At 45.6% G+C, this 23,789-nt stretch overlaps 3 protein-coding genes across 10 annotated transcripts in view; 2 read left to right on the top strand and 1 right to left on the bottom strand.

The window, feature by feature from the left end:
- The first annotated feature begins 404 nt into the window (after window positions 1-404).
- Window positions 405-7,867, top strand: Nfe2 (nuclear factor, erythroid 2). 2 transcript variants are annotated; one of them, XM_038343100.1, is made up of 3 exons: window positions 405-674; window positions 5,005-5,174; window positions 6,633-7,867. In XM_038343100.1, the coding sequence occupies exons 2-3, from the start codon at window positions 5,061-5,063 to the stop codon at window positions 7,638-7,640; spliced, it is 1,122 nt and encodes a 373-aa protein (XP_038199028.1). In that variant the 5' UTR covers window positions 405-674; window positions 5,005-5,060; the 3' UTR covers window positions 7,641-7,867. The 2 variants fall into 2 exon arrangements, with proteins under 2 accessions (XP_038199028.1, XP_038199027.1); XM_038343099.1 differs by having other exon boundaries at window positions 405-685.
- A 1,371-nt stretch (window positions 7,868-9,238) lies between these two features.
- On the bottom strand, window positions 9,239-15,326 carry Hnrnpa1 (heterogeneous nuclear ribonucleoprotein A1). 4 transcript variants are annotated; one of them, XR_005286983.2, is made up of 12 exons: window positions 15,172-15,326; window positions 14,535-14,651; window positions 14,157-14,303; window positions 13,726-13,936; window positions 13,553-13,645; window positions 13,377-13,469; window positions 13,113-13,187; window positions 12,755-12,913; window positions 12,099-12,254; window positions 11,882-11,947; window positions 9,521-9,591; window positions 9,239-9,363 (listed from the first exon to the last, which is right to left on the bottom strand). XR_005286983.2 is itself a non-coding variant. In XM_038343879.2 (11 exons), the coding sequence occupies exons 1-10, from the start codon at window positions 15,316-15,318 to the stop codon at window positions 11,892-11,894; spliced, it is 1,254 nt and encodes a 417-aa protein (XP_038199807.2). In that variant the 5' UTR covers window positions 15,319-15,326; the 3' UTR covers window positions 9,239-9,591; window positions 11,882-11,891. The 4 variants fall into 4 exon arrangements, 3 of the variants coding, with proteins under 3 accessions (XP_038199807.2, XP_038199806.2, XP_038199808.2); XM_038343879.2 differs by having other exon boundaries at window positions 9,239-9,591; XM_038343878.2 differs by lacking the exons at window positions 9,239-9,363; window positions 9,521-9,591 and adding an exon at window positions 10,947-11,657.
- A 522-nt stretch (window positions 15,327-15,848) lies between these two features.
- The window catches only part of Cbx5 (chromobox 5), a 36,990-nt gene continuing 29,049 nt past the window's right edge, over window positions 15,849-23,789 (top strand). The window contains exon 1 of one of the 4 annotated variants that reach the window (XM_038342362.2): window positions 15,849-15,977. The gene's annotated coding sequence lies outside the window, so the exon portion shown is untranslated. Of the gene's footprint in view, window positions 15,978-16,183; window positions 16,410-23,789 lie in introns of those variants that run through there. The other 3 variants (XM_038342361.2, XM_038342360.2, XM_038342365.2) reach the window with 3 other exon arrangements.

Here is a 23,789-nt window from a genome sequence, read left to right as displayed (position 1 = left end):
CTCATCCCCAAAATAACTCTCTTAGAACCCAGGCTTCTAGAAGTGAAGGTTGTTGCCCTAAGCAAACTGGACTCAGACACCTGATCCTCACTGTCTGCTGCCCTCTGCCTTACTCAGTTTCCCTATCTGTCACTAAGAGCCACCACCTGGGAAAAGGAGGAGGCTGATGACTGTATTAAACTTAGGGGTTACTTGTGAGTGGAGCATCGGCTGGGAAGTCAGCCCGGACAGGGAGCGCACAGTCCTGAACCTGTTGGAGACAGCCGGGAGTCTGTGAGCCCCGGGTGCCCCCGTGGCCTTAGAGAGGCGGAGGTGGGGGGGGGGGTGTTGGGGGGGCGGGGTGCAGGCAGAAACCACACCGGGCTCAAGTTTCCTCTCTTGGCCAGAAGGGGCAGAAGGAGAGGAGGGCCACGGGGAAAGGGAAGGGTTGGAGGAAGAACTGGAAGAACTGCTAACTCAGGCCGAGGGTTTCGGAGAGACCTCCGCCGGTGTACCAGCTTCTACCGGGGCTAAGCGGTGTTCCTTGCTCAGCCATGGCCCGGGGGCGGGGCTCGGCCCTTGGCGGCGCTCAGAGGCAGCGCTCAGCGCCCTGGAGCTGTCAGCTCTGACCCAGCCTCTCAGGGACAGTACCCGCAGCCTCATCTCTCTCCTGCCGGTCTTGGAATCAGCCACAGGTGCCTGAAAGGCGAGTAGGGGGAGGGAGCCCTCAGTGGCATTTGAGGAGGGAGGCTGGGCAGGTGGAGAAGATACAAGGAGGAATACTTAACTTTCTGTCTGAATGTTTCTAAGACATCTTCCTAGACTGGCCCTGGTGTAGGAAACTGATGATAACTTTGGATGGCTTTCTGACTGTTTTGGGATCCTTGGGATGGGAGGTTGAGGATGGGGAGCAAGCACAGAGTGCTTTCTCGAGGCACCCTGGAGGAGCAGAAGAGTAACTAGAAGGAATTCTTCCATTGGCCTGTTGTCTGTTGAGGGGAGCTAGTAGGCTTCAGTAACATGGTGCCACCATGTCTCCCTCCCCACTGCATTCTGTAGCTCCAGCCATCTGAGATTTGCGTTTGCGGCAAGCATAGGAACTGTAGATATTGGATATCTGAACTTCTGAGAAGCCTTGCTACAGCAGAGGTGGGGTGGTTGCCTGAGAGGAGCTGAGTTCTTGCTGGTTGGTTCCCTTCCTCTCCAGTCCTGGGTCAGTGGAGCTAAGCTGGATCTGCAAAGAGGAGAGTGTCCAACCGAGTGTAGAAACTTCTGTGGGAATTCTTGGCTGCTTGTAACTGCAGGTTGAGATGCTGTGGGAGACAGAGCTACCAGATCTGCTGGATGCAGCCTTTATCCATTGCTTCTAAAGAACCAGAGTTTGAGTTCTAGGGATAAAGTCATAGGAGAGCAGAAATTTGTTCCCTTTTCCTTGTTCCCAGCATCATGTGAGTCATGTATGTGTCCAGGGGACTAAGCTTTCCTGGCTCAAATCGGTTTTTTCTTCCCTCTTCATTCTATGGATTTCTCTCTTTCACCTGTGTGCCTCTCCCTTTTGGGAAATATCCTCTAATCTTTGTAACTAGGTTGCTTACCTGCTAATTTACACACCAAATTTTACTTATATCTCTCCAATCCTTCCATTGTTTGTGTTGACACAAGGAGAGGAGGAGTAACCTAATAAGCCTCCATAAAGCACCCTATCAAAGAAGTTAAAAGTCCTGGGCTAGCAGTGAAAGGTAAAATGTCTTTCCCTCCCTTTTTCTCCAAATGATCCTAAATCCTTCTTCAGAAAGTTTATATTCTGTGAAGTCCTAGGGATCATGAGAAGATCTTTGGAGAATTCTAGGGATGTATCTTAGTGGTAGAGCGATGACCAGGCATAGTCAAGATTCTGGGGTGATCTGGAGAGAGGCCAGGAGGAAGGGAAAAAGGAGGGGGAGGGAGGAAGAGAGAAGGGGAAAGAAAGAGGAAAGTGGGTAGGACCACCAGGATGAAAGGGGAAGGAAGGATGGAAGGATGGATGGAGGTTAGTTTCTGAGGTTAGTTCAAATTCTACCTGATCCACACTGCTGAAGACTAAAGTGAATAACCAGCCCAGTGGATTCAGTTATTGTGCCACCTGAAGATGAGGGCAAAACTGTAAAACAAGAGCTGCTTTTGCTAAAAAAAAAAAAAAAACCAGGGCCCCTTGAGGCTTAGCCCCCATTCCTTGTCTCTTCTCAGTACTCTCTTTGCTGTTCTATTTGAACATGTTTGACTCCTGGTCTCTCCTAGTGGCTGCACGTTTGCTGGTCCTCTGAAAGGCAGGCTTCCAAGACCCAAAGGGCCTGTGCCTGGTGCAAGTGATGATGGTCCAGTGATTTCCTCCAGCCTCCTCCTGCTCCCCTCTGCCCTCTCTCTGTTTTATAAGCCCAAGTACAGAGAGGAGAGCCACCTCCAGGTCTTCATGGGAATGGATTGGTAGCTAGGTGCCACCTGGAGTCTAGCCTTGCCTGGGGTCTGCAGTTAGGTGGAGACTATAGGGCATTTGCAGTTCCCTTCTAACTTTGTGTTCTCTCTTGCAAATTCTGTGTTTCTTGAGGCAAAATTGGCCTTTGTGTGAAAAATGTCTTGGACATTTGTTGAAATGCTTGTTCTTAGGTGCCTGCACATGATTCAATTCCTGGATAACCTTCAGGAATGTTTCCACATACCCGGGGTGAATGTGCTGCACAGGAAGGTTTATGGCTCAGGCTGGATGCCTTCATTTCCCTCACATAGCAGTGAGTTCTTTAGTCGTGCCTTCGTTTACCTGGAGACTGTGACACAGTTTGTCCAGAGTCATGCATCTTGAAGAGTAGAGAACCTTGCCTTCTAGGGCAAGATCTTTGTGTTGCTCCTCAGATTCAGACTCAGGCAGAAAGGAGAGACAGAGGGGTAGAGTGGGTAAAAACTGTGAGGCAATAGTCATGGTCCCTGCCCACCCCAGAGTCCTTCTTCGTTCACCCTGTCTTTGGGCAATTTCCGCCAGAACCTGGGTGGGGAGGGTGGAGTTCCGGTGTTGAAATGGCATCCTGGCTTGGACAGACATAAACACCCCACCCATTCTACCCATTGGTCAAAGGCCTATGCCTATACCAACTCCCATTTCTGAGGATGGCATTCTGGCAAGAGGGTGGAGCCTGGGCCTCAGGCAGATCAGCTGTGAAAAAGACACTTGGTAGTAGCTCTATACATTTTGTGGTAGGTCCAAGAGGGGTTTCTATAATGAAAAGCAGGAAGGGGCTCTTTTTTCTTGTGGTGGGTGATGTAAAATTATACAATACAACTCAAGGTCATCCAGCCCCAGCCTCTGTTTTCTATTTATATGGTGTGTAGTATGGATGTGCATGCGTGGACACGCTGTGCCCTGAGAGATCAGGAGAACCTTGCCAAGTCTACTTGGAATCCACTGTTGGACACAGAAGGAACGGGATCAGATAGAGATGGGTATTGGGGAATATGGAGGTAGGGTGAAGAGAGGTGTGGACCAAGAGGAGATGATGAAAGCCAGGGTAAGAGTTGGAAGAGAACTGGCCCAGCAACAAGGAATTCTTCCAGTTGTCTAACTCCCTGGCTTTACAATTGGGAGAACCGACCAGGAGCAGTAAGGTGACTTGCCCAACTACCACACTGCTGCTTTGTAGCAGGACTGAAGCTAGAGCCCAGATTAAAAGAAGAGGGACTGAAGGATTGGCAGTACTTGAGAGCCCAAAAAGACATTTCCCAGAAGAGAAAAGGGTCTGAGATATCATGGGAACTTGCTGAGGTAGACTGCCCATAGAGGTATGGGTTGTGGACAGCTTGCATCTAGGGAACTAAAGGGGCCTAGAAAGCAGCAAGGGATATGATCAGGTTCTAACCTGCCACCTATCAGCTTAGGCTTCAGTGCCTGCCTCCTACCTCTTGCAAGGTCTTTGTGAAGCCCAGTCTGCTATACTGTGCTTATAAAATGCCAGCACAATTCTTGACAAGTGCTTGCTAAGTCTTTGCTGTGTGTTGACCTTGGAAGAGAAAGGAACCATGGTCATATGGGGTGGGACATGGTCAAATGACCTGGTTGGATACAGGGTAGAGGTCTAGTGTCTCCTGGAGCCCATTCCTCCTCTGCCTCTGCTGCCCGCTGCTGCCTGCTCCTGATAAACCTCTTATCTGGCCCAGGCAGGGGAGCCCAGAGTAAGGATGGGAGTAGAGGGCAGGGCTGCTATCACCAGCAGGCCTGGGCCTATCTAAGACAAGGGGAGGGGCTGTCTGCCTGTGCTTCCCACAACACACTCCTTGGGGATCCCCAAGCACTCGCTCACATCTTGGGAAGAAAGGAAAGGACTGAAATGCTTGGCATGGTTCCTCACTTTTCTGATCCCAGCACTCATAAGGCAGAGACAGGTGGATCTCAGTGAACTGGAGGCCAACCTGGACTACAGAGCGAGTCCCAGGACAGCCAGGATTATTACATAGTGAGACCCTATTTCAAGCAACAAAACTGAGGACCCAAAAGGAAGGCATGGGAGACTCTTGATGTTTTCCTCCAGAATGGAAAACTAAACCTCAATCTCAAAACCTCAGAAGACTGGATCTTTATCTCTGAACAAGAACACCGTTTCTAGGGAGTAAGAGAAGACATCTTGTCTGAGAAAAAGTAAAGATGCCTACTGTGTACCCAGAGGGCTATGGCCAGAACAGGTGAGGGAGAGAGTATGCCACAGAAAAGAACTTTACAGTTGGGTGGTGGTGGCGCTGCCTTTAATCCCAGCACTCGGGAGGCTGTGAGTTCGAGGCTAGGATTCACTACAAAGTGAATTCCAGTAGAGCCAGGACTGTTTCACAGAGAAACTCTGTCTCAGAAAACACCAAACAGAAACTTTCCAGCTCGTGGGATGGTTGGTGGCCCTGGCACGAGTGATTCTACTGACATTGCTGCTTTCTTTTGGAAATTCTGCACAGGGACAGGACAAACTTTCGATCTGGCAGAAGCGGCTCTAATGCTTTCTTCCTTCCACACAGGTTGCTGGAGCTCTTTGAACTTTGGGGGAACCAGGGCCAGCAGCTGGCACAGTAGGATGCCCCCGTGTCCTCCCCAGCAGAACAGGAACAGGTTGTCACAGCTGCCTGTTGGGGAGCTGGGTGAGATGGAACTGACTTGGCAAGAGATCATGTCCATTACTGAGCTGCAGGTGAGTATGGTGTGGGGTGTGAAGGGAAGGATCTGGCTGCGGGTGTGGGCTCATGCTCAGCTGCACTGTTCACCCTTCTATGCCCTCTTCTCTGCCCTCTTTTTATTTTCTTCTCATCTGATCTGCCTTTCTTCCAGCACTGCCCATTTTCCCTCATTATCACCCCTCACCCTTAGCAACGAGCTCTTTTCCTCCAGGTAGCAGAACTTTAGTTAAAGGGCCTCAGAAAGGGGAATCAGACTATGCTGGGGTCCTCTCCTGAATGCTGGACAAAGGGATGTCTGTTGGTCTAACAATTATGCCTTTGTCCTCAGCTGGGCTTGGGGATAGCTCTCCTACATAAGCTGGGGGCCTTGTTTGTAACATGTGTTCTTCTCACTGCACCTGGGCCTGGACGGAGGGCTGACCCCAATCTGGGCTCTGTGCCTGCCCCCACCTCAGGCCTGGTGTCCTCAGGATCTGCCCTAGACCCTCCTCCCACACACCAGCTCCCTCTGCTGGACACCCAGAGAATGGTGCGGCCCTGAACTTGACCCTTTGACCCTAGATAACCATAGCAGGAAGAGGGTTCTGAGGGTCCATCTTGGATAACAATGGCTTCAACTTTCTGAAGAGAGTAAAGGACCAGGAGCTTTTTGGCTCAGTAACCACTTAAATGTGAGGTCTCCGAGGTCTCACCACAGAGACTTTTACTCCTGCTGAAACTAACTGCTCTTCCTCCTCGTCCTCCTTTCTTTCTTTTCTTTCTTTCTTTTCTCTCTTTTTCCGGAGACAGGGTTTCTCTGCGTAACCCTTACTGTCCTAGAACTCATTCTGTAGAGCAGCGTGGCCCTGAACTCGAGAGCTGGCTGCCCCTGCCTCTCTAGTGCTGAGATGAAAGATGTGTGCCACCATGCCTAGCTTCTTTTTCCCAAACAGGGACTATGTAGCCCTGGAGTTTGCAATATATACCAGGATGGCCTTGAACTCAAGAGATAAACCTGCTTCTGCCCTCTGAGTACTTGGATTAAGGACCTCTTGATTTTAATTTCATGTGCATTTGTGTTTTGCATGCATGTGTCTGTGTGAAGGTGTTGGATCTCCTGAAAATGGAGTTATAGACAGGTATGAGCTGCCACCTCTTGCAGAGAAGCTACTGCTCTTAACCAATTAGCCAACTCTTCAGCCCCGTCTTGATTTTTTGAAACAGGGTCTCACAAAGTCCAGGCTGGTCTTGTACTTGCTATGTAGCCAAGACTGGCCTTAACTCCTGACCCTCCTGTTTCCACATCTCAAATGGTGGTATTATAAGCCTGTGCCTCCATGCCAGCAACCTGTCCTGAAACTTGCTTTGCAGACCAGGCTATCCTGGAATTTGGAAGATTGACCTGCCTCTGCCTGAGTGCTGGGATTAAAGGTGTGCACCATCATCACCCATCTCAGTCCATCTTCTAACCTTTTTTGTATCTTTCTTTGCAGGGTCTAAATGTTCCAAGTGAGCCATCCTTTGAGCCCCAAGTACCCACCCCATACTCTGGGCCACTGCCACCTCCAACATACTGCCCCTGTTCAGTTCACCCAGATACAGATTTCTCCCTACCCCCACCACCTTATGAGCTCCTAACACCCACTCCCCCCGTCCCAGACCTCCCATACTCCTATGGCAACATGGCTATCCCGGTGTCAAAACCCCTCACCCTTTCAGGCCTGCTGAATGAGCCCCTCACAGACCCCTTAGCTCTTCTAGACATTGGGCTGCCAGTGGGGCCACACAAGCCCCAAGAAGACCCAGAATCTGACTCAGGATTATCCCTCAACTACAGTGATGCGGAATCTCTTGAGCTAGAGGGTGCAGAGGCTGGCAGACGGAGGAATGAGTATGTGGACATGTACCCAGTGGAGTACCCTTACTCCCATATGCCCAACTCCTTGGCCCACCCAAACTATACTTTGCCACCCACGGAGATACCCTTGGCCTTAGAGTCATCCTCTGGCCCTGTGCAAGCTAAGCCTACTGTCAGGGGGGAGGCGGGGAGTCGGGATGAGCGGCGGGCACTGGCCATGAAGATTCCCTTCCCTACGGACAAGATCGTCAACTTGCCTGTAGATGACTTTAATGAATTGTTGGCACAGTACCCGTTAACAGAGAGCCAGCTGGCTCTAGTACGGGACATTCGACGGCGGGGCAAGAACAAAGTGGCAGCCCAGAATTGTCGCAAGAGAAAACTGGAAACCATTGTGCAGCTTGAGCGGGAGCTGGAGCGGCTGGGCAGCGAGAGAGAGCGGCTTCTTAGAGCACGAGGGGAAGCCGACCGTACCCTGGAGGTCATGAGGCAACAGCTGGCAGAGCTGTACCACGACATTTTCCAGCATCTTCGGGATGAATCTGGCAACAGCTATTCACCGGAGGAATATGTACTCCAACAGGCTGCTGATGGAGCCATCTTTCTGGTACCCCGTGGGACAAAGACAGAGGCCTCAGATTGAGTGGGCCTAGAGAAGAGCAACAATGGTGCTAGGCCCTCCCTAGGTATTTCCCAACCTCAGGACCAGGAAGAGTTCTCCAGACCAAGAGGGCAGGTGTAACCTTAGCATTTGGATGTTCCAAGGTATGTTTGGTGAGGTTTACTTGGAAGCCAGGTGAGTGTTGGCTTCCCAGGTCCCAAACCTCTACCTCTTGTTTAAGATTTGGTCCATAAAGAGCTGTGTGGAAATAAGGTTTCCATTGTGTCTTCATTGAGGCTGCCAGAGCTATTAAGGAATCCTGAGCTCACCTGAAGCACTGGAGTGTGGGCATGAGCCATGGGACAATCTATCCACCCTCATTCACACCTCCAACCAGACGCCATGGATACTTTTAGGAACTCCACAGTCCTTGGTGGCCTCCAATTTACAAATGACAAGAGCTATCAAACAGGGCTGCATCTTCTGTGTCAAGTCTGCTCCCAGTCTCTGGAGCACATGCAAACACAAATCCCTACTTTTCTCCTGCTTACCTATCATCCTGGGTCTGACCAAAGGGACTGACTGTTCTCGAGTGGAATGAGATTAGATATTCCAGTCAAGCGTGTACTCCTGTGCTGCCCTGCCTTTTAAAGGTTGTGCATTGAGCCTCCAGAATACTAGACAGGTGATGAAGTGATCTCTGGTTGTGAGACAAAAGCTATCCAACCCACGCCAGGGAGCTATCATTTCCACCCTTCCAGATTTGAAACAGGGTTTCATTATGTAGATCAGGCCATTTACCTGTCTCCAAAGTGCTGAGATTCTGTACCACCATACCCAGCCCACCCCACCTTATGTATGCCTATCAAATCTAAAAAGCACAATTTCTTTGGCTGTTTTCCCAATCACATTATTGGTATTATACTTGGAGGATTTTAGCTAAGCCTGTTCATTTACTACATCTATCCTAAGAGGAAAAACAGACCCAAGTGATGAAGGATACAGAAACCTTCATGTTTGTAGACCTTAAATATGTTTCTAATCTGAGATTTTTGTGTCAACTTTTGGCCATCAATACTTTCTATGGAAGCTCACAAAAAGCAGTATGAATGAGAATGGCCCAAGCATATTATACTCCCAGTACTAAGAGGTAAAGGACTGCCACAAATCTCTACATGTATCTATATGTAAGATTAAGTCCAGCCAAGGAGTGCCCCCCACCAAGAAAAATCAAAATCCTATAAGGGTCTCTGGCTGCATACCAACTGCTGCCTCAGCATTCCTAAATTCCTAAACTCAAAACAACTTCTACATTTACCACTGAGCACAATAATATCTCTGCATTTCCCTTCAAGCTTTGGGTAACTTACAACATAACTCCCTACCCCACCCAAGTAGAGATGGTCAATTCTTGCTAGGTTCTCAGGGACATTTGGTGACCAGTCTACTCCCTCATACATGAACTCAACAATGCATCAATACACATGCATCCAAAATGTAACTTTAAGGGCCAAAGAAACCTGAGTTAGAAATGATTCAGACTTGTCCCGCTAAAAATTCAAGCTTATTTATAATTTGCATAGAATATAGACCAAGCCACCCGCCATAAATGCCACAGGGAAATAAAAAACAGTACCAAGTTAATTAACTGCTGTTTATTTAAAAACTAGAGGCATTCACAAAACTGAATGATTAGCAGCATAGTTAAAGTCCCAACTGCATGGCAGTGAAAATGAAGCACAGCGGCCCAGAGTAAAGGCTGTTCCTGTAAAGGAGGAGGAGACGTTATGTAGATTAACACAAACAGTGCTGGATTCTACAATATCTAATAACTGCCAGCCAAAGTAACCAGGTACCTCTTGGTTTTTAACTGCAGCTTGACATAACTTTTAGGTAGTAAATCACCAACCATAAAAACCTACCTTTTAGGCAGGAACTTGAAGTCTTTCTAAAAATTTTACAACAGTGGTTAAACCTTGTAGCAGATTCCTTCCTAGAAAAGTAAACAAACTTTAGAACTAGTTTTGTGAGGCTGATTCCCATCCTTAAGCTATATTCCACCCCCTCCCCTTAATGATCCACCCATCCTCCCTCCATTTTGGGGAAAAAGTGTCTATATTACTTTGAGCCATTGCTTTAAGAAAATGGGTCAAAGGAAGGTTAAATAAAATTAAAGGGCCAAAATGTATTTTCATAAGAGAAATGTGTTCATTTCCTCCAAGTAGGAGTAATATGGGCATTAATTAAAACAATTCATCTCCAGAAAAACCAAGTGCAGCTTAACTGGACTAGTTTGGCTCAATACATTAAGAAAAATCCAACAGAAAATTGGACTTTTACAACTATATGGATGTAAGTAAAATCTGTTCTTACCTACCAGCATAGCAATAAAACCTTTCCTCTGGTTCTGCCTGCTAGTCCTAAGAGTCAGGTGTGTGCCTTACTCTCGTCTGCCTCCTTCCTTGCGATGATCACTGAAACTTCACTCCCTCCTAGCTTTCATGGAGGTGCCGTGGCCTGCCCCTGGCTTATCTGTACTCCACATACCACAAGTGTCTACTCTCAGCTGTAGATTTTCTGAGCTCGAAGCCATTCGCGCTATACTTGCTAGCAGTTCCTAGTAGCTGAACATCTCCTGGATCTTTAAAGGCATTGTCACGATTCCTGAGGTATCTGCAAACTCCCTCAATAGTTAAGGTTCCACCTGCTATTGCAAACTCAACCAGTATCATGGAACTACCACCCATGCTCCCCACCCCCACCCGCCCCTCCCCCCAACCCCAAAACTTCCAAGTAATACACCATGAGATGGAATATACAAGTCCTATGGCAAACAAATCATCTATGCTGCCAGGTACAATGGCACTTAAAAGGTCACCAAATGGGAAGCTCGAAATAATCTATGCACAATTAACAATTATTGGGTAGTAACTGTTTTGAATTCATTTTCTATACAAATAGAAAACATTTCAGGATAACAAGTGTGAAGGAAAACTGCTGTTAATACAAAAATACACAGAAATATCACAAATTATATATTTCTAGTTTGAATTTAAGAAACTAAATTACCCACAGAAAATCTTGAGGCATACCCACCCACAACCCAATTGAACTGCAGTTTTCCTTCACTATAGTCTGCTCTTAAGGCAGTTAAGAGCCCTTACTATATAATCAGTTTTAAGATGCCCCAACACTTCTAATCTGTGGCCTTAACCAGCAATTGGTTTCTACTCTGGCAGAGCTTTGAACTTGCACTGTGATAACAAACAATCAACATTTACCAGGGGTATTGTGGGTAGGGAAAGTCCAAATCTCTGCCAGTCTCAAATCCATACAGTTGCCATTCCATTCAAGAGAATTAAATTCGTTTATTGATTACACATGATAACGGATGATACACAAGCTTCATTCCCATCTGTTATTTTATCTGATACCATTATTCAATTTTGATATTGCATAGGGTGTGCCAACAACCATTTTATAATCAAAATTGTAACCTTGCTTGGATGATGACCCTTTTAATGGTGAAACTCAAAGTCACAACTGGCAGTTTAACCACACCAAGGTTTTCGAAGACAATGGCTTCCACACCCAAGCAATCATAAATAAATTCCAAATGGAACTTGGCACCACCCTGAAAGGATTCTAACTTCACACTGTTGGGGAAGTTTACCAAGATGGCTTCAGAGTAGACTAACTTTACACAGCACATTTATAAAAGAAAATAAAAGAAAAAAAAAAGACATTTATTCAGTGTCATGATCAGACTATTACATTTAGCAATCAACAGCATGGGTGAGAAGAGGTCTACAGTAAAACCCTTTGTTGGAATGCTTTACACTTTCCACAGAACAGAAACTAAAATAACCTGTTATACAATTAGTCACAAATACAGTCCTCGAGTTTTTTTGCCCATACACATGAGTATTGTCTAAAACATGTCTTCTTTGTAGCAGCTAGGCCCTGCCACCACTGTGCTTGGCTGAGTTCACAAATCTGTTGTAACCTGTAGCTTCCCTGTCACTTCTCTGGCTCTCCTCTCCTGCTAAGCTTTGTTTCCTGTTGAACAATATGGAATAAAGTTGTTAATCTAAAACACATTAAGACTTAAGGCTACAATCCAATAGAGCAAGTTGTTTCCCACAAATTCCGCTGAACTGTATATATTAACTTAACATCCACCATTTTACTGCAATTATATGTTAACTATTTGCACTGCACAGCTACATTAGGGCTATTGGGCTCAATAAAATTATGTCAACACACACAAAATAGGCACTTACCTGGCTGTAATTAGAACCTCCTGCCACTGCCATAGCTGCTGCTGCTGCTGGAACCACCATAGCCACCTGGAAGTGTAAAAATATTGTCACAATAACAGCTTGGATGAACTCAGTAAAAATCTGGTAAAATGATCCAATAAGGTTTACAGGATTTCTCCTGGTTGATGGGAAGGGCAAATTTAATTACCCAATTGTTGCCATATCATTTATACTATACCTTGATTTCGTGGTTTAGCAAAGTACTGGCCTCCACCACCATAAGGGCCAGAGCTTCTGCCTCCAAAGTTTCCTCCTTTCATTGGTCCAAAATTTGAAGACTGATTGTTGTAATTGCCAAAATCATTGTAGCTTCCACCACCTCCAAAATTGCTTCCTGGAAATGAGAAGAAGGTCTTTATTGATACCCAAAGGACGGAGCCATTTCTGAAATATTATGACTGCTAACTCCAAATCCTTATAGTTCATTCTGAGTAAGGCATTCATTCAGTTAATAATCCAGTATTTAAAGGAACCTAATTGATGGTGGTACTTACATCACATTAGACTTGAAGGCCTTCATGTATTCATATCCAATGCAGAGATTTCTTGGATATATCAACTAAATTCCTGAAGTCCCAAAGGGATTTAGATACTAAATTCAACTATGGTGTTAATCTAATTATCTTAAAGACACCACTAACCACTCATCCACCTATTTAGTTTTTTGGGGAGGCGGCCCCAGCTTAAAGCCAGGAGGAGGTAGCACAGCAAGCCTACTTTAATGCATCATGCAGTGTTCCCACAATGCTTTAAAAGCGCTGAAGTCCAACACCGGTACAAACTCTAAGGCTAATCTAGCTATCACACCAAGTACTTGCAGCACTGGATACCTACCACTACCACCGCCAAAGCCGCCTCCGCCTCCTCCGTTGTTATAGCTGTCATAGCTGCCACTCCCGCCATAGCCACTGCCCTGGTTTCCATAACCCTGTCCACCACTTCCATAGCCTCTGCTTCCTCCAGAGTAACCAGGGCCGCCTCCTCCATAACCACCTACAAGAATACAAGCCTTCTCAATAAGACAAAAGTATTTAACAATAAAAACCTATGCACGTGTAATGGCCTGCTCACAGCATGCATATTATGGGGGGCTGGTTGAACTTTGTCATGCACTAGGTTTAGTCTCTACTAGCCTAGACTAAAAGGTATAGCTTGCCAAAAAATTTTACTCACAGAATCCTTAAGAACTTACCATCATTACCGAATCCATTATAGCCATCCCCACTGCCACCGTATCCACCACCACCACGGCTGCCACCGAAGCCACCTGAAAGAAAGCAAACCCTTAAACTACTCTGTACTCCAAAAGCAATTAAGAAATTAAAAATAAGTAGGGTGGCGCCGGCTCACGCCTTTAATCCCAGCACCCAGGAGGCAGACGCAGGTGGATCTGGGATCAGCCTGGGCTAAAGAGAAAACCTGTGTGTATGGGGATTAAAAATATTTAAATACATACCACGACCACTGAAGTTTCCCCCTCGACCAAAATTGTCATTGCCGCCAAAACCGCCTCCACGACCACCACCGAAGTTTCCAGAACCACTTCGACCTTAAGAGACGTTGGGATCACTGCATTAAGCCAACTTGCAATTCAATTAGGATCTGTAAATTTTAACTAAGCAACTGACATACCTCTTTGGCTGGACGAAGCACTAGCCATCTCCTGCTTGGATAGGGCTTTTCTTACTTCACAGTTGTGCCCGTTCACAGTATGGTATTTCTGAACTTTAATAAAGGAAAAAAATTTAGGGATCAAAATACAGTCGACTTCCACAATCATTAGGAAGATCTAATCTGACACTTACTAACAATCTTGTCCACGGAGTCATGGTCATCAAAGGTGACAAAAGCAAACCCTCTCTTTTTTCCACTGCCTCTGTCAGTCATGATTTCAATCACTTCAATCTTCCCATACTGCTCAAAATAATCTCTCAGGTGATGTTCTTCCGTGTCTTCTTTAATACCACCAACAAAGATCTTTTTCACAGTTAAGTGGGCACCAGGTCTCTGAGAATCCTAAGAGGGAAAAAAAGCTACTTCAGCCATTTAGAACATTCCATTGGCCTTAAGCCATCAGCAGCCGCAAATCTCCCAAATGACTGGCAGCTGTGGTGGCCCACGCTTTTAATCCCAGCAACCTAGAGGGAGGGAGAAAATCTCCCTGCTTTGAGGTCTATGTGAAGTATACAGTTCCCATTTGAAATGTAAAGAGCACCATCAGTCATAAAAGCCTCACCTCTCTCGACACAGCTCTCTTGGGTTCCACAACTCTTCCATCCACCTTATGGGGTCTCGCATTCATAGCGGCATCCACTTCCTCCACAGTGGCGTACGTAACAAACCCAAAGCCCCTGGATCGTTTGGTGTTTGGATCTCTCATGACCTGATTCGGAGTTAATTCAAACAACAATCAGCATACTGCCTGATCTCGGGACCTGATGCCATTCCTACTCTAAAAGTCAGCATGAAAGTTCTTCTAGACCCATATACAAAGGCCCCAAAAAGTTTTTAAAACTATACCATTAATTAGCTAATTAACAAAGCATCTAGAAAATGCAGCAAGATTAAACATTAAAGTTAAACCAGCTCTGCCTTCTCTCCCTTCTATTCTCACCACGCAGTCCGTGAGTGTTCCCCATTGCTCAAAATGGCTCCTCAGACTCTCGTCGGTGGTTTCGAAGCTCAGCCCTCCAATGAAGAGCTTCCGCAGCTGTTCCGGCTCCTTGGGAGACTAAAGTGAGGAAAGGAGAGCAGATAGTGAAGGGGTTGCAACTTGGGCGAATAAACCGCCTCCACGCACCAACACAGGCCGCACTTTTTTATTGTTCTTTATCTCTGCAGCAGGACCACGTGCTCCTCCCTGGGCCAGGAGGTGCTGCTGGAGAACTAGCAGGCAGCGCATGCGTCCCTACTCGGGACGCACGCGCAACAAAAGACATGGGGCCGTTAACACTTAATGGCCATTTATTAGACAAAAGCCAAAAAAGGGAGGCAGAAAACAGAGCCACAACCCTCAAGACCTATGGTCTATGAATTTCACTACAAGCACAGCATGCGAAAACTAGTGATTAGCGGACGGCAGCCTCATGGCGATTACGAGGACAAAATGGCGACCTACATTTTTGTGAGTAGGCCTCGGTAACGCCCGATCACACACCGAAAGAATAGGTGCCAACAACAAAAACAGGTCGCATCCCAACATATTCACTAAGTATGGAAGAAAACGAAGCTGCAGAGCGCGCACAGCTCACCTCTGACTTGGACATGACGGCAGGGAAATGAGAGCCTTCAGCGATGCTTCCTCGGCCGCGTAAATGGGCAGAAAGGAGTGAGCAAACGAACGTATCCGCCAGACTACCTTCTGCTCTCCTTTTATCCCGCCTCCTCGCTTTCGGCATTGGTAGACTCCGCCCTTGCCTCCCTTTGATTGGACATTTGAAATTACTCCCTCCCACTGTTGGCCTGTGTCACCGCCCTGCTAAGAGGCTTCATCCGTTTGGGCGTTCTGCGCAGTCTCCGCCCCTCGGAGTCACGTCCCTCCCCCGCCCAGGATCTCATTTTTAACCACAGCGATTGGCTAGCTAACCCGTCATTTATATTTAAATGTACCCAGGTCTTTAAATGTTTTTTATAGCTTCCCAGCGACTTAACATTACAAACTGAATTGGGAAAACACGATAGGTTAATAAAGTAGTTCGCTACCGCTTTTTCGGCCGCCACCCATAGAGCGCATGTGTAATAAAATGGCGCGTTTCCGCCGGCGCACCAAGAAGTTCCGCTTGCCTACTGGAACACGTGAAATGGCGGGCGGGAGAGCGTTGTGAACCCGAGGCGCCTGCGTAGTGGCGGGAGACGCGTCCCCGTTTTGCGCAGGCGTCTTGGGCGGAGAAAAAAAAAGGGGGGGGGGGATTGGTTGCGCAGGCGCAGGGAGGGATCCGTTTTGGCGGGCGGTTGGCGTTGCGCAGAAGGCGGCGGTAGCGGTGGCTTGTGGTGCGGTGCAGCCTCCCCATAGAGGAACCGTGCAGGCCTTAGTGTGAGTGATCACTGTAGATCCCGGGTAAGTGCCAGAGAGTCTCGATTACACGTACGAGGTCTTGAACCCGCTCCGATTGCACTCGTTATGTACGAAATGAATGAATCGCTGGACTGGGGCGGGGGAGAGCGACAGGGAAGGGGCCGCGGAGGGTCGGGCCAGCCAATCGGAGGACTGGGGGCGGGATGTTTTAATCCTTGCGGGTTCTTTCGAGCTGCGCCACCGAAGCGTTAGACTGGCGAGTGTGGAGGCCAATCGGGTCTTCCAAAGGTGCCTACCGAGCGACTCGTGGGCCTCGGAATGTCGGAGGCGGGTTTTTCCCGCCTGAGTTGCGACTCTTTGAGCCTATGAGCCCTGAGCGCGCGATAGGCCGGCCTTCTCCAACAGGCAGAGTCTGGAGTCCAATGGAGAGCGCGGGAGTCTGCAGGTTTAATCCATGGACCAACCCTGCAGCCGGTATGTGGACTGTCTCCCTGAAAAAGAGAGCTCTTACCCCTGGATGGAGTCATGGGGGTGCATATTTCATCTACAGTGACTCCTGTAGTGGAGGCATTCATTCCATAAACACCTTAACAAAAGCATATGTTTCCTTGTGCCCCTCGAGTTTGTCATTTTCCTTGCTCTTTTCGGTACGTCCCACTCTTCACTTGATATTTTGAAGAACTTAGAGGGGAGGCTTTGGTTTTTGAAAACTTTTAAAGTGGGATATTTAAAATTTATGCGTGAAATGGATACGTAAGTACTATAATGGACAACATTAAAAAAAAGACTTAAACACTACCACCGGTTAGCAGGGACACATCTGTATTTCTGTGGCCACAGAGAAGGTTTTTGAGGGCTGCAAATCAAAGTGTTGCTTCTATGGACACAGTGGTGTAGAGGCCTTTTGCATGTCTGATATTTGAGGGGTTAATGAAATAATGAAAAGATTAATAAAAAAAATGGACTCATTTGTTTTTTGTTTCCAGTCATTGACTTCTTACCATCAGCCATGTCTCCGATTCTTTAATCCGAGTCTCTTCGGTGGTTTTTTTTATTATTATTATTATCTGTTTTTCGAGACAGGATTTCTCTGGAACTCTCTGTAAACCAGTCTGGCCTCGAACTCACAGAGATCCACTTGCCTCTGTCTCCCGAGTGCTGAGATTAAAGGTGTGAACCACCACCACCCGGCTATTTATTTGAAGTTTCTTGAGACAGGATTTCTCTGTGTAACCGCAGTGGCCGTGCTGTAACTAGCTTAGTAGACTAGGCCAGCCTCGAACTCACAGACATCCACCTGCTTCTGTCTCCTGAGAGCTGGGATTGAAGGTGTCCACTGCCACCACCATTCAGTTCTGAGGAGCATTTTCTTCTCCTAATGATCTTTTAACATTAAAGATCTCCTAAGCCGGGGCTGGAGAGATGGCTCAGTGGTTAAGAGCGCTGCCTGCTCTTCCAAAGGTCCTGAGTTCAATTCCCAGCAACCACATGGTGGCTCACAACCATCTGTAGTCTGGTGCCCTCTTTTGGCCTGCAGACACACGCACAGACAGAATATTGTATACATAATAAATAAATATTAAAAAAAAAAAGATCTCCTAAGCCCCTCTTTCTGCTGTTCACTTGACGATGTCCTGCTTCTTTAGTTGGGAAATATTTAGGATATTGGTGACAGAAGGCTCCCCTGTCTCTTAGGTCATTATTTGTAGGTTTTTATTTTATCTGCAGTCTCTTAGGTGTTGATAATGCTCACACTTCCCAGAGGATCTGGGCAGATTTGTAATTTTCATTTACTAGCTGTCGTTTTATTTTGAGTCAAGGGGAAATATTAAAAAACCGGGCTTAATCCCAGCACTTGAGAGGCAGGCGGATCTCCGAGTTTGAGGCCACCCTGCTCTACAAGAGCTAGTTTTGGGACAGGCTCTAAAACTACCGAGAAACCCTGTCTCTAAAAACCAAAACAACACGATGAATAAATTTTGAGGTACACCTGTTATTTAAAAAAAAAAAATACTTTTCAGGCTGGCTTAGTTTGAACACCTTTAATTCCAGCACTTGAGAGGCAGAAGCAGGCATATCTCCATGAGCTTCAGGCCAACCTTGGTCTACAGAGTAAATTCCACGACAGCCAGAACTACATAGTGAGATTTTGTCTTGAAAACCCTTAAAAAAAAAAAAAAAAGCAAGGGAATGAAAGTACTTTCCAATTTTGTACATGAGACTGATGATTTCAGCTTAGTTTTGTGTTTTGTTTTTTAGAAACTATGTATCCCAGGCTGGCTTCAAATGAAGAAATCTTCCTGTTCCCCATCTGGAGTTCTGGGTTGAAAGCCTATGCTATCAGGCCTGACAGATGGTGGTAAATTTGTAATGAATAGAGATTTCCACAATAACGTGTACTTTGACAAACATTTTATAACTGGCTACCTACTTATGCTAATAATGCAGCTGCAGAGTTCAACTCCAAAGTGATAGCCTTCTCAGGCATCCATCTCCATACGGTTTAGGTCTGGGGAGCAACCGGGCTCAGATAGGTTTCTCTGTGCCTGTCCTGGAACTTGCTTTGTGTGGAGTAGGCCATACTGGCCTTGCACGCACTCAGACAGCCCCTGCCTCTGCCTCCCAGGTGCTGGGACTAGAGGTGAGCACCAGTGTTGCTCTGCTTTTTGTTTGTTTTTAATGTTTCAGTTTTAAAACAATACCCAAAGTGAAAAATAAAGTCTCGCTCTAGAACTTATTTCCAGATATTTTAGCAGGTTGATAGTTCACAGTGTGGAAGAGGTGAGGTCTTAGGGAGTATTCTTTTTTTTTTTTGATTTTTCGAGACAGGGTTTCTCTGTGGTTTTGGAGCCTGTCCTGGAACTAGCTCTTGTAGACCAGGCTGGTCTCGAACTCACAGAGATCCGCCTGCCTCTGCCTCCCGAGGGAGTATTCTTTAATAGGTGAATTCCAGTTCTGTTTTTCCTCTGGCGTAGATTAGCCTTTCTGTCTTGGGATAAAAAGGAAATTTTTACTAAGGTTTTTACTATTTTTTGGAGTGTAAACATAGGATTCTGCCACCTGCCTCTGCTTCCTGAGTGCTGGTATTAAAGGCTTGTGCCACCACCGCCCGGTTCAGTGTTGACATTCTTTTAGAATGATATTTCAGACTCCTTTTTTTGTTTGTTTTTGGAGACAGCGTTCTCTGCAACATTGGAGCCTGTTCTAGAACTAGCGTTGTAGACCAGGCCTGTTTCGAAGTCAGAGATCTGCCTGCCTCTGCCTCACAAGTAAGTGCTGGGATTAAAGGCGTGTGCTACCACTGCCCAGCTATTTTGATAATTTTTATATACATCCACTTTTCTCAAAATTCTGCCAGTGATACACTTTATTGAGTTTAAAACAATGTAGCTATCATTTTATACAGTATAACTGTTGCACATTGTTATTCATGACCTTAGACCTAACAATCATCTTTTTTCTTAGACATGAACTTTTACTTTCTTTCCTTGCATATAGAAGATGACTTTAACACTTTGTACTGATAGAAGTGTAGGGGTGACTTCCGGCCTGGGCACCTCCCACCCCCACCCCAGGGTCTGAGTCATCGCTACCGCTGCTGCCACCATCTGCAAGGCAGGCGGGAAGAAGGTTGGTTTCCGGGGCCGCTGGATTCTGAGGATCAGCAGATGGCCGGTCAAGAGAACGCAGGTTACAGTCCATCCTGGCGTGAGATCATGGGCAGGGGCTTGAGACATCTAGTCACAGCATCTGCAGTCAGCAGCTGAGAGGAATAGAGTGTAGGGGCTTGAGATGGCTAAGCATTTAAAAACATTTGATGCCCTTGTAAAGGACCTGAGGTCAGATGACTTACAACCACCCCTAACTCCAGCTCCACGGGATTTAACCCCTGCCCTTCGGTACTTCACTTCACTTCACTTCGGTACACACAGGCATATAGGATCTTTAAAATTCTTTTAAAAAAGGAACCTGGGTTACTGTGAGAAGAGTTGGCTTGTATGCAGTAAAAGCTAAGAATTTGTTGCATTCTGTAAGCCACTTGAAGCCATTTAATATTCATTTCTGGTGACAACTTTACACTTGTGCTGTCAGAACACCCACAATGACAACTGTGCCTATGTTTAGTCTCTAGGAGCTCAGCCCCCTTTCCATTTGTGGAAAAAGCTACACTGTTCTTGTTAGCAGCTATGTAAATATTAGCCCTCTTAGGTCTGTAGATTTATTTTGAACCGCGTGTATCGTGTTTTTTTGAGACAAGGTCTCGTGTTGTCTTGGCTCATCTGGAATTTACAAAGATCCGCCTGCTTCTGCCTCTTGAGTGCTAGGATTAAAGGCCTGCACCACTGCACCTGGCTGTAGACTTGGTTTTTTGTTTTTTGTTTTTTGTTTTTTAAATTTACTCATTGAAATGAGGGATTAAAGGTTCATTGCAATAGGACACGACACTTGGGAGGTAGAGGCAGGTGGATCTTTGACTTTGAGACCAGGGAAGCCAACCTGGTCAACATAGTGAGCCCCTGTCAAAAAAAAAAAAAAAAAAAAAAAAAAAAAAAATTGGTTGGGCATGGTGACATGTGCCTTTAATCACAGAACTCAGTATTATGAGACACACAGCTCTCTAAGTTTGAGACAAGCCTGGTCTACGTAGTATGTTTCAGGACAGCAAGAGCTACATAGTGAGACCCAGTGTCAAAAATAAAAGAAACAGCTGGGCGGTGGTAGCGCACGTTTTGAGAGGCAGGTAAATGGATCTCTTTGAGTTCGAGGCCAGTATGGTCTATAGGAGTCATCCCAGGACAGCCAGGACTACGCAGAGAAACCCTGTCTCAAAAAACAAACAAAGACGCTAAGGTGGAGGGTGGTTAGTAGAGCATCAACTTCGGCTCCTGGTGAGACCCTATCTCATAAACAAAAAACAAGTCAGGCTAAGCATGGTGGCACAGTCAGATCTTGTGAGATGAAGGCCAGCCTGATCTACATAGATTCTTTCTAAATACAAATAAAACATAGAGGAAGAAGTAAGTCTTAGACATTCTTTGGGTTACGTGAAGCACGGTTCTTTTCTTTATTTTTTGATTGGGTACTGGAGGCTGACTGAATTGAACATGCTAAGTACATTCCCTTTCCACTATGCCATGTCATTCCCCCAGCTATTGATTTTTAAAAATTTTTATCTCCTCTGCTCATTCCATAGCAGCACACTGCAGACAATTCTAGGCGCTGGAAATCTACATTAAAAGTCTTTTTTTTTGGAGGGGGGAGGTTGGTTTTCGAGACAAGGTTTCTCTGTGGCTTTGGAGCCTGTCCTGGAACTAGCTCTTGTAGACCAGACTGGCCTCAAAGTCAGAGATCCGCCTGCCTCGGCCTCCCAAATGCTTTTAAACCACCCAGTTTAAAAGTCTTGAAGCTCTTGTACAGGCTTTAGCAAGAGGATGTTGCTTTTCTTGCTTCTGGTGGTCACGATCACTTTGCTTATAGCATGAGATCCCTTTGCTATTGTTTTTGGTTTTTCAAGACAGGGTTTCTCTGTAGCTTTGGAGCCTATCTTGGAACTATTTCTGAAGACCAGACTGGCCTCGAACTCACAGAGATCCACCTGCCCTCTGCCTCCCGAGTGCTGGGATTAAAGGCGTGCACCACCACCGCCTGGCCCCTTTGTTATTTTCATTCTGTTCTTTGTGTGCCTGTCTGGGAATTCTATCTCATAAATATGATTATACTTAAGACCCATTGGGGTGACTCAGGATCAGTTTCTCTTCTCTGTTTTGTTTTGTTTGTTTTTTGAGAAAGGGTTTTTTTTGTTTTTTTTTTTTTTTTTTTTTTTGGTTTTTTTTTTTTTTTTTTTTTTGTTTTTTTTGTTTTTTTGTTTTTTTCTATGTAGCTCTGGCTATCCAGAAACTTGGTCTGTAGATCAGGCTGGCCTAGATTTTTTTTTAATGCCAATAATTAAAAATGCAAAACAAGCCAAGCCTGATGCTATATGCCATTAATTCTTGTACTTGAGGCAGGAAGATTTCTCAGCTTGTGGCCAGCCTGGTCTGTATACCCAGTTTTAGGCCAGCCAAAGCTATGTAGTAAGACCCTTTCTCAATAATAATTTATTCTAATACTTTGACCAGTGTAGCATTTTGTCTAGAACTTGAGAGGCATAAATTGACTTACTGGTTGATTCTAAACTCCTTGAACTATTAACATAGACAGACAAAACTGTACTTAAATATATCATGAACCTGAGCATTTTACTCCCTTTACTGAATTTGGGGGCCGTGGATTCTGAACTTTCCTTTTTAGTAATAAGTACTTCATCGGAATTAAGCATTAATTAAATTTAATTTTAAGATAGAAAATTAAGTATTTTCTATCTTAAAACAGGTCATAGGTGGAATAAAGAGCACATGCAGGGCCTGGGGGTTTGGTTCCCCCTCTTCCCCCCCCCCCCCCGACAGGGTTTCTCTGTAGCTTTGGAGCCTGTCCTGGAACTACAGAACTCACAGAGACCCACCCGCCTCTGCCTCCTGAGTGCTGGGATTAAAGGCGTGTGCCACCGCCACCTGGCTCTTCACATGAAGTTTTAATTTACAGATTTGCTGAGTGTGTGTTACTATGTTTCATAGCTAGGAAGGATACTATAATTAATGAAATTGATAAGGTGTCCTTAAAAAGATTGTTTCAAGGTTAGTCATAGCAAATAGTCCACCCATCTTTTTCATAAAGCCAAGGAAGCACATTGAATTCAAGTCTCCCTGATGGTAATCTACAGTCCTCAGCGTCCAGCACTTTTGTATCTGAGCCAACGGATATAATTATGTTGGAATAAAATGCTCTGTACTAAAGAGGCCAGCTAACAAGCTGGGGAATCTAAAGTTTGGTTTCTGAAGGAAATCCTTGAACTTGGTGTGCCTTATTTCATCCCTAAATCATTAAGACTCACTTCACAGAGAGTTGTGGAGGGTGAAATACTGCTAATTTGTTCAGTATCTTACAACAATAAATTATGTCTAAAGAGCTGATAAAACATAGTAAGCCTCATTTATATGAGTAGCTGGAGACAGCATAGATAAACAGAGATAATTGAGAAAATTCATTAAAATTATTTTTTTAAATTTCCTTTATTGTCAAATTTTTGCCTCTGATTTCAACGTGATTTCTTGTTCTTTTTCCATAACAGACCCATGAGATAGGTTGGACAAATAACAGCAGGTTAGTTAATTAAGGAATCAGTTCACCAAGAGGACATACTAATCTTAGATGTTTATACAACTAATAATAAAAGCTTCAGGGGCTGGGAATAAAGCTCAGTGTTAGGCCCAGGGTTTGATCCTCAGCCTCATGGTGGGGGGGCAGTGCTCATAATTCATGAGGGAAAAAAGATAAAACGGAAATAGCAGATAACTGTGATTATGTATGGAAATAGAAGAGAACATTATCAACTAGTCTGACATAATTGACACCTGTAGAATAGTTCACATAACAGCAAAATGTTTTAAAATATTATGGAATATTTAAGTCTCATTCAAAAGGATGCTATCATATAAAGTATTTCTCTTCTTCTCACCCCTCAAGACAGATTGTCTCTGTGTAACAGTCCTACTGTACTGGAACTAGCTCTTGTAGACCAGGCTGACCTCAAACTCACTGAGATCCACCTGCCTTTGCCTCTTGAGTGCTGGGACTAAAGGCTCATATAAAGTATTTGTGACCTTAATGCAGTTGTCTTAGAAATTAGTTACATGTTGGTAAGTCTCCAAATACTTGGAATACTATATAGCACCAAAGTTACTGGGAATGTAGCTCAAAGCTTTTGCTTATGCAAGGTGCTGGCTTGGTATATTCCCAGCACCACCCCAGCAAGAA

The sequence above is a fragment of the Arvicola amphibius genome, chromosome 9, assembly GCF_903992535.2.
Source record: "Arvicola amphibius chromosome 9, mArvAmp1.2, whole genome shotgun sequence".
Classification (NCBI taxonomy): Eukaryota; Metazoa; Chordata; class Mammalia; order Rodentia; family Cricetidae; genus Arvicola; species Arvicola amphibius.
The sequence above is the reverse complement of the archived record's forward strand: the minus strand, read 5'-3'. Positions and strand labels throughout refer to the sequence as shown.

Coding starts and splice junctions, on each gene's coding strand:
- Nfe2 (XM_038343100.1), top strand. CDS start 5,061: ATGCCCCCGTGTCCTCCCCAGCAGAACAGGAACAGGTTGTCACAGCTG. Junction 5,175..6,632: donor TGTCCATTACTGAGCTGCAG/GTGAGTATGGTG, acceptor CTTTCTTTGCAG/GGTCTAAATGTTCCAAGTGA.
- Hnrnpa1 (XM_038343879.2), bottom strand. CDS start 15,318: ATGCCGAAAGCGAGGAGGCGGGATAAAAGGAGAGCAGAAGGTAGTCTG. Junction 13,937..14,156: donor AGAGAGCTGTGTCGAGAGAG/GTGAGGCTTTTA, acceptor TTTCCCTCTTAG/GATTCTCAGAGACCTGGTGC. Junction 13,470..13,552: donor TGCTTCGTCCAGCCAAAGAG/GTATGTCAGTTG, acceptor ACGTCTCTTAAG/GTCGAAGTGGTTCTGGAAAC.